Source organism: Gavialis gangeticus, unplaced genomic scaffold, assembly GCF_001723915.1.
Source record: "Gavialis gangeticus isolate Ggan-Ray unplaced genomic scaffold, GavGan_comp1, whole genome shotgun sequence".
Lineage (NCBI taxonomy): Eukaryota > Metazoa > Chordata > Crocodylia > Gavialidae > Gavialis > Gavialis gangeticus.
Genome location: NW_017729025.1, coordinates 150,616,632 through 150,625,677, shown reverse-complemented (window position 1 = coordinate 150,625,677; position 9,046 = coordinate 150,616,632). Strand labels below are relative to the sequence as shown.

The window sequence follows — 9,046 nt, the reverse complement described above, 5'->3', positions numbered from 1 at the left end:
TGCTGGGAATGGGAGAGGCAGCCATTGACAGGGCTGGGAGGGTGGGTGGGTGATGGGGGCTTGTGGCAGAGCCCCCCCACACACAGCGCGGGGCAGTGCGGGGTAGCGAGGATCTCCCCACCTGCCTGGCAGGAGCCGGTGAGTGTGGGACTTTCTTTTTTTTAAGAGCCGGGACACTAGGGCCAGGCAGAGCAGCCATTGATGGGGCTGGGAAAGCGGGTGGGGGATGGGGCCTGTTTGATTCGGAGATTCGGCCAATTCAGCAGTGGCCATATCTCCAAATCAGATTTGGCCGAATCGATTGGGACAGTGATTCGAATCACCGAATCAAATCACTGTCCCCTGAATTGACTGAATCCAAAGCAAATACTACCTGTTTTGCACAGGCCTAGTAAAAATGTATTTTTATGTGGAGGATTTGAGGCAGCTATATTCCTTATAATTTCTATAAGGAAATTAAAATATCTGTGACGTGGTCTGGTTTATCTATCAAAATAGTATGAAAAAGCTATTTCTAACATTTTGGTGAATAAATGGAATGTCTATTATGAACTTAAGTTACTTTTATGCTTTTAACAAATTATCCTATTGAGAATGTGATTAAATGTGTATGGAAGTATGGAAGGACTTGTGGAAAAATGTGTCTTTTATATTATAATGAAAACTGGGTTTCTTCAAACCGCACAACCCTGATACTGTTGATAGATCCATGGGAAATATTCAGCATGTTCAGTGAACAACTGAAATCCACTGGTTTGAGTGGATTTTGCATGGGTACTACATGAAAATGTTTACACCTACTAATATTAAAAAAATCACTGTTTATGGTTAATAGGTTGTTACCCCAGCTGCCCTCCAGAGTATCCCATTTATGATGAGTATTCCAAAAAATGTGTGACAGAAGATCGCTGTGGTTGTTATATGAGTGGAACGTATTATCCACCATCCACAGAAGTACCCACAATAGAGAACTGTAAAAGATGGTATGTAGAAATAAAACACTGCCACTGCATCCTTGCTACCTGAATCAGGAAAGCATCTAAGTGTGTGTTGATACTGAATAGAATTTAATAGATCTTAAACACCTGCTTAAATACTATTACATTTAGTGTTGTCAGTTTAATTTAAAAATGGTTTTTAATAGTACAGACTAGTGAATTGCCTGTCAAGCATGACAGGGGAGATGGCATGGGGGCAGGGGACACAGCACTGCTACTCACCACCCTGCGCTGCCACCACCTCCCAGGAGCAGGGGTGGGGTAGCTTGCCCCACTATCCCCTCTGTTCCCCTCCACCAGCAGCCTGCACTGCGGCCGCATCCAAGGGATGGCTTTGCCCCTCCTCCCCCTGGCCCTGCTTCTTGGAGGTGATGGTGGTGCAGGGTGCTGGCAGCACAGTGCTGACCTTGCCCCCCTGCTCTGTCCCTTCTCCATCCCTGCCAGCATGGCAGTGCTCCGCCACACCAGTCCGTTACCATGATGGTGTGGACAGAGATGGGTAGTGCCACCGCTGTCTCCAAGGAGCAGGGCCAGGGGGGGCCCCGCTCTGTCCCCTCAGTCCTTACTGTCATGGCGGTGCTCCACCATGTGTGTCTGTCTGTGCAGAGCATTCTGATTGGTTGTTTCAGTCAGCATTTTGATTGGCTGCTGAGACAATCAGAGTGCTCCAAAAGCATTACAGACAGACAGATGGACTAAGGCTTTTATTATATTAGAATTATGGGCAAGATCTACAGGAACTATATATCAGTCATCTCCATATAACTGTGGTGCAACACCAATTTAGCCAAGGTAAAAGTCAAACTGTAGAATAAGTCTGTGAGGTACTATACTTGGTATAGTAACACTGTAGTTAGTCTTTTGTGTGTGTGTAGCTGTTAACAGAATCCTGAAGACCTCAAAAACTGGAAATAAATAATGGGGAAAAAAGAGAAAAAATGTATCTTTTTCAAGTTCACCAATTCCCTGCACTTTTTAGCTCTGGTTGCTTGCGGGGTCTTTTACACAGCACCACTTTATACTTTGGCTGTAAAACTGAAAGGCTGTGCCTGAAACTATTTTCAGTCCAGCTATTGAACAAGTCCAGATATCAATTTGATTGTTTCCTTTTCATAATGTTGTCAAAAATATCATTAAATAATACTTTAAGAATATGGGGGTGTATATATAGTGTGTCTCTGCTGACACTTAAAGAGCCAAGGGCCATTTGCCTAACGTGCCTTAGAGCGACTTTTATCATAGCTAGAACTAACTGGAAATCTCTGCAGTACTGTGCTCTCTAGACAGACTCTGTTTCACCATTAGCATACTCCTAGTTGTACTTTGCCAAGACAGAGAGAGGCTGTGCAGAAAAATGAAGCAAAGAAATTTAAGGGTGCATGTGTTTTTCCTTATGCTCCATCACGTTCCCTAAGGTCAGCCAAGAGTGACCTGCTACAAGGACCATCAGTATGCCAAGTCTGCTTGGTGAGAAAACAGAAAGGGTCATTATCAGTACTTACTCCTCAGCTCTGCAACTTCTTCCCTCTTTACACAATTTGTGAGGGAAAGAGGCTAATTATCTCAAGAATAACTATTAGAAGTGAGTTGGTTGTAATAATTTAAAATAATAATCATGATATCAGAGCAAATCCCTTCCAAAGAACTATCCAGTCACATTGAAATGAAATTTTGAATGATTAAAATAATTGTAAATATTCCTAAGAAATAACTATAGTGATAGCTGTTGGGCTGCATGATTTTCACTTATTTTTTTTCTTTTTAGTGTCTGTGTTTCATCAGGAAAGATTACCTGTACAACTCTCCCAGGTAAAGAAAATTTCTTTTTTTCCCCCTGCAAACAGAAAAGGGTAAGAAAACAATGACATCCATCTCTTCTGTATGATCATTACAAAATCCACATCAGATTTTGTAATGATCAAGAATGACTCACAGGCGATCAAGTCAGGATTGTGGCAAAAGATTATTTGACAGCACTTTTTAACCTTATAGTTAGTCCTATTGGGTGCCTATACACGAGCAAGGAGGCTTCTCTGATGTGCTGTAATTACAGTACATTGGAGCAGACTCAATTCATCAAGTTTGCTGGAGCATGGTAATTACTGCACTCCAGCAGCTTCCCACATCTTGTGTATCACCTCCTGTCCCCTCCCCCGCTTCAAAATGGCAGCGGGGGCGCTTTATCTAAAGCTCATTCAACAAACTATAGCTATCATTGTAGTTATTTCTTAGGAATATTTACAGTTATTTTAAATACACTGTTTGCAGGGTACTGTTTGCATTCAACAAGTTTTAGATAAAGCACCCCCACCACCATTTTGAAGTGCAGGGACACTGATACATAAGACTCTCTGGGTGCCTTAATTAGAACAGCTCTCTTCAATTAAAGCCCCCCACCCCCCGTCCCAGATCACATTTATAAACAACCTAAGAATCTAAGGAATGTAGCAAAAAAAGAGTGAAATAAGACTACTTTCTGATTATGTCTGTGATGCCTGTCCCTTCCTTTCAGGTTTTTTGGGTAATGTTCCCCTCCCCACTTATTCAAATGTCCTAATTTTGAGTCCAATACTACATTGGGAACTGTTTTATTTATTTACTTGTAAATAAAAATCTATTCTTGATAGTCATTTTATGTACCTCACCTACATAGGGCTTTATTGTTACGTAAGTTGTGGCTTCCTCCTAAATGTCAATATAAATTAATGATGATTCCTGGCAAATCTTCAGACATAACCATTATAGCTGCACACATCACATGTTCAAACATATTTACACTAGGCAATTTTGTAAATGTTTAGGTTTGTGATTGTACTTGACCATTTTTTTTAGCAGAACACAACTCCACAATAAGTTCTTTCTTGCAGGCTGCCCATGCATCATCGATGGAAAAATCTATAATGTAGGAGATACAGTTGAACAATTCAGAAATGGATCAATGTGTATAGACTATGTATGTGAAAATAATGGGTCTATAGTTCCTAGAATGGTCTACCCTTGTTCAACACCCCAGCCTCATACAACTACACCTACAACTACAACCTATACTACTACCACAGGTAAAATTTCAGCAAGGATGCATATCAGCTTCTAAAGTTTCCTAACTAGGTTCAGAGCTTTTTGGTATCTCATACTTTACATGATTACTATTATAAATCCAATGAGATGCAGCACAGAGAGAAGTTGCCTTAGTGTTTCAGTGGAAGACTATGAATTAAAGGATCTCGGCAGAGGTAGCGAGGCAGTGAGGAAGAACATGGCCGGGAAAATGATGACCTCTCATGTCCAGTCCTTGTCACTCTCCTGCCCCTGCTGCAGCAAATTGTTCAGGGCAAAGATTGCGCTTATAAGTCACCTGCATACCCATACAACTTAGCCTCTATCCTGCCTTCTCTCTTTTTCCTCTCACTTCTTTCTCCTTTTTCCTCTCTTTCTCCCTTTCTCTTTTCTCCTTCCCTTTTTCCTTCACGCTTCCTTTCTCTTGTCTCCCCCCACTATATGTGGTCATCTTTACTTGTGAAGGACAAACAATGAATTAAATGGGCTTGTCTTAATTTTGTGTTATTTTTAAATACTATTTTAATTTCCCCACATCTCTTAAGATTATATTGTAATATTGGTTATTTTTTCCTATTACAGTTTCCACAACAACCTCAACAAGTACAGCTACAAGTAAGTTTCTTATTAAAGAAATTCTTCATACTAGGTCTTCCTAATTAAGGGAAAGGGAAGACAAAGAGGTAACTATGAAGTACAGACATACATTTTAGCTTTAGAATAGAAAGAATGTATGGGTTATTTTAGAGAGAAGGGTGGAATATGCAGAGGTTTTCATTAGTTTGAAAAAAGCTTCTAATGCCACTTATGCAAAAAACCCAATACAATATAGATTCAATTACTGTGTTCTTGATTCAGTTAAAATCTTGTGTTGCAATAAGTATTTTCATTGCCTAAAAGATTATTACATTCAAACTAGGTCTCTGAATTTTATATCTGTTCTTAAGTGATTTAAAGATGCCATATTTTCAATTTTCCTTGCAGCTACATGCGATGATGAATGCAGCTGGACTAAGTGGTATGATGTCAGTAAACCCACAGAGGGTGAAGATGGTGGTGAATATGAAACCTATGATGCAATAAGGAATAAAGATGGAGATGGTTTCTGTGAAGCTCCACGTAACATTGAGTGCAGGCCCCAAACCAGATTTAATTTAAGCCTAGAAGATGTGGGCCAGAAAGTGTCATGTAATATTACTTATGGGCTCATATGTAAAAATAAGGAACAAGACAAACCCTGGATCCCTTGCTATGACTATGAGATTCGGATTTTTTGTTGTAAAAAGAATCCTGGCTGTGGTTCATCTACCACATGGACACCCACTCTAACCACAACCACACCAACACCCACTTCAAGCACCACTAGCACACCGACCACAACCATTAGCACAACAATCCCTACGACTACAACAACAACAGTTTCAACTTCAATTACAACGCAAACACCGACACCAACTACCACACTAACACCTACACCAACAAACACTCCAAGATCAACACCTACAACAATCACAACCACTACAATGGTACCAACACCGACACTGACCAGAACTACTACATCAACTCCAGTCACCATTACCACACCAACACCTACACCAACCTTCACCACGACTCTAATAACAACACCAGGAAGTACTACCATGCTGACATCCACACCAACCACCATTACTACATCAATGCCAACATCCTTCACAACAAATCGTCTTCCAACTACAACTAGTAGCACTCCAGCAACGCCAACCACCACCACTACCACCCTGACACCCACACCTTCCACCACTGTCACACCAACTCCAACAACCTCCATTACTGCAACTACAGGTATGAGATGGGTAGATCCTGCATGTGCTTATTTTCTTGTAATTATTGAAACCCCACTAGCAAAAACTAGTGTATTCTGGAGACATCAAGAGATATGGTAAGAGAAATCACCATGCAATGATTCCTGATTTAGCTGGTTAATCCATGGTGACATGGTTTGGGAAATGGGTAGTATTAGATGATCATAAATGGCGGTTCCTCCTTTGCCCAGGTTTATCTTGACCCTAGGCCAATTTCATTGTGCCCCCCCACTCCACACGTACACTTTCTCACAATTGATGGCCCCTCTGTCCTGGTCATATGCTTTGGGAGTGAGGAAGAGAGGGATTGCTTTAATCTTGCTCAAAATGGGATGAGGATTGCTTTGTAAATCTTGCTTAAAATCTTGTTCTCCGATGTAATGTAAATGTACAGAATATTAGCTAGGAAGCAGTAGAAATTCTACCCTTTCACTGGTTGAACTTTTGATTTTACACTCTTGTTGTAACCTTCACCTTTCTTCATGTCTACATGATGTAACGTTATATTGTATGTATATCACTCCTGATGTAAAAGAATTGTAAACTGTATTAGAGAGATTAAGGTGCATCTTGGCAAAGTCATGCTTAAGTCACTCTCAGCTGGACAACTTCACTTCCCATTTTTCACTCATTGTCTTTCCTGCCAACCATGACAGTAACTCCGAATAAGCATTTGCCCAAACTACTGAGGCTTATGTTAATTGTTTGGCTATCAAAGAATGAGAATCTGTTAAGGTGTTCAGCATGTAACTTAGAGAGTAACCGTTGATGTAGATTCTGCATGGTTGTTCCTCATCATGCCTAATGCACCACTTATTTTCTAAAGTAATGGAAGTTCTCCTTATGAGAATGAAAAATGCTTCAAATCTACTTTGTTCAGGGGCAGATATGGCACCTGTTAACTCTTTTAAGCTTTTGCCATTGTGTAGCATCTGGAGCAGAATGTCAGAGGAAGGTCGAAGATAGAGTTGAGCCATCCCACCTATTCATGTTCCTCCTGACATTGTGCATGGATACATGTAACAAATGTTGAGCTGCACTCTTTCAGGTCCACAAGACAAAGGTAGTTGGGGTACCCCTGCTCTCATTCGGCTCTTGCCCAATTCTCACCTTGCTTCAATGTGGTGACTTGAGTGAAATCACTTATTATTTATAGCAGTGTTTCTCAACCAGTGGGACACGAAGGTTGTGTAGGTGGGACTTCAAGTCATTGCCCGACTGAAAAAAATCAAAATTGTTTGCGCTTCAAATAGATGAATCAACAGATATCTCAACCAATGCAGAAGTGGGGTTTTATTTGTATCTCGGTGGGACCGAGGTTGTCTGACAAAATGAGTGGTGGGACATAAGATGCAAAAGGAAGGGAACTGCTGATTTAAAGGACTGTAATTGTGTTCCATTCCATTTATTGGTAATTGTGTTCCATTGTGGAATGTTTGTGAGTTGAACTGACCTGTTCTCAGTCAATGACTTGCCTGTGCATAGCTCTCTATAGCATTTCCCTTGTTGTTGTGTCATCTTTGTCCCTCTTGACTTTGTCTACAGGCTGCCAATGCCAGTGTACCGAGTGGTTGGACGATGATCACCCAAAGGTAAAGCCAGGAGAGGACACTGGGATAAACAAAAAAGACTATGGGGACTATGAACTCTTGGACAACATCATACACAAGAGGCCCTACCTGTTCTGTCCGGTGGCATGGAATATTTCATGCAGAGCACAGCAATTCCCTCATCATCCCATAGAAAAGTTGGGGCAAAAAGTGGAATGCAGTGCCTCCAAAGGACTTACCTGCAACAACAAAGACCAGGTCGGGCAGTTGCCACCTATCTGCCACAATTATGAAGTGAAGCTCTGCTGTTATGCAAGCCACCCTTCTTGCTGCATTTCTACCACATGGCACACGCCAACCACTACCTCCCCATCAACGTCAGCACCTACCATAACCACATCAACCACTACCACGTTGATACCCACGCCTTCCACCACTCTCACACCAACGTCAACAGCCTCCACTTCTGCAACTGCTCAAGGTATGAGACAGGTGGATGCTGTCTGTGCTTATTTTCTTGTGATCATTGAAACCTCACTAGCAAAAACAAGTGTAATTCTGGAGACATCAAGAGATAAGGTAGAGCAAAATCACCAGGGATCCCCTAAATTCCTGATACAGGTGGTTCCTCCACTGTGACATGATGTGGGAAATGGCTAGTATTAGATGATCATAAGTGGTGGTTCCTCCTTTGCCCAGGTTTATTTTGACCCTAGGCCAATTTCATTGCGGCCCTCACTCTACACACTCTTTCTCTGAACTTACAGCCCCTCTGTCCTGGTTATATGCTTTGGGGGTGAAGAAAGTGAGGATTGCCTTGAAAATCTTGTTCAAAAGGGGGCTGAACTGTAACCTTCCATCAGAGAGGTTAAGGTCTTACTTGACAATGATGTGAATAATTTATTGGTCAGGTTGGTAAGTTCACTTCCTACTTTTCCTGCTTGGTCTTTGCCTTGGCAGCTATTATAGTGTCTGCAAAGATGAAAGCCTTCCCTTTATGAGATAGGTAGCTTTTCAATCTTGCAAAATGCTGAAATAGAATTGTGCCTGTAGGGTTTTCTTTGACATAATTGGGCCAGCATAAATTCTTCAGACACTAGACTTGAAATTGAAGTAACCAAATATCCTTATAAGGCAGCTATTAACAAAACTCCTAACCTAAAATTGGTTGGGCTGAAAGTGTGCTGCTGTGATTACACACAAACTGTCAAAGACAAAAAACAGTACTAAGTGAGGAAAAAAACCTCACTGGTCTTTGTGCATTTAGGGACAATTCTCCTGGCTGAATGTATTTTTCTTTTCATTCTAAGCTTTAGGTGATACAGGTTGTAGCTTATCTTCAAACATTGTCATGAACACCTTTGTGGTTTCTGAAAAGCAGGTTCGATTTTTGTCTTGTAGGGTCTACAACTACTACTACTGCTACTACTACTAATTTCACCACACAAAGTACAACGCCTTGTACTACAGAGACAACAGAGGAGGGTAGGTATATATTGGGATATATAGGGCCAGATTATATTCCAGGTATGAGGGATAAGTGGGCTGAGATGCCTCATTATGGTTCAACTAGCCCTGATTTCAGTCCCTGAAAAACAGT

The 9,046-nt window shown here is 41.3% G+C and overlaps 1 protein-coding gene across 1 annotated transcript in view; it reads left to right on the top strand.

The window, feature by feature from the left end:
- Positions 1-9,046, top strand: part of MUC2 (mucin 2, oligomeric mucus/gel-forming) — a 122,689-nt gene that overhangs the window by 44,571 nt on the left and 69,072 nt on the right. The window contains exons 26-32 of the mRNA XM_019519988.1: positions 836-983; positions 2,764-2,807; positions 3,866-4,057; positions 4,638-4,670; positions 5,040-5,876; positions 7,442-7,927; positions 8,848-8,935. Coding sequence (XP_019375533.1) covers positions 836-983; positions 2,764-2,807; positions 3,866-4,057; positions 4,638-4,670; positions 5,040-5,876; positions 7,442-7,927; positions 8,848-8,935 — 1,828 coding nt within the window. The remainder of the gene's footprint in view (positions 1-835; positions 984-2,763; positions 2,808-3,865; positions 4,058-4,637; positions 4,671-5,039; positions 5,877-7,441; positions 7,928-8,847; positions 8,936-9,046) is intronic.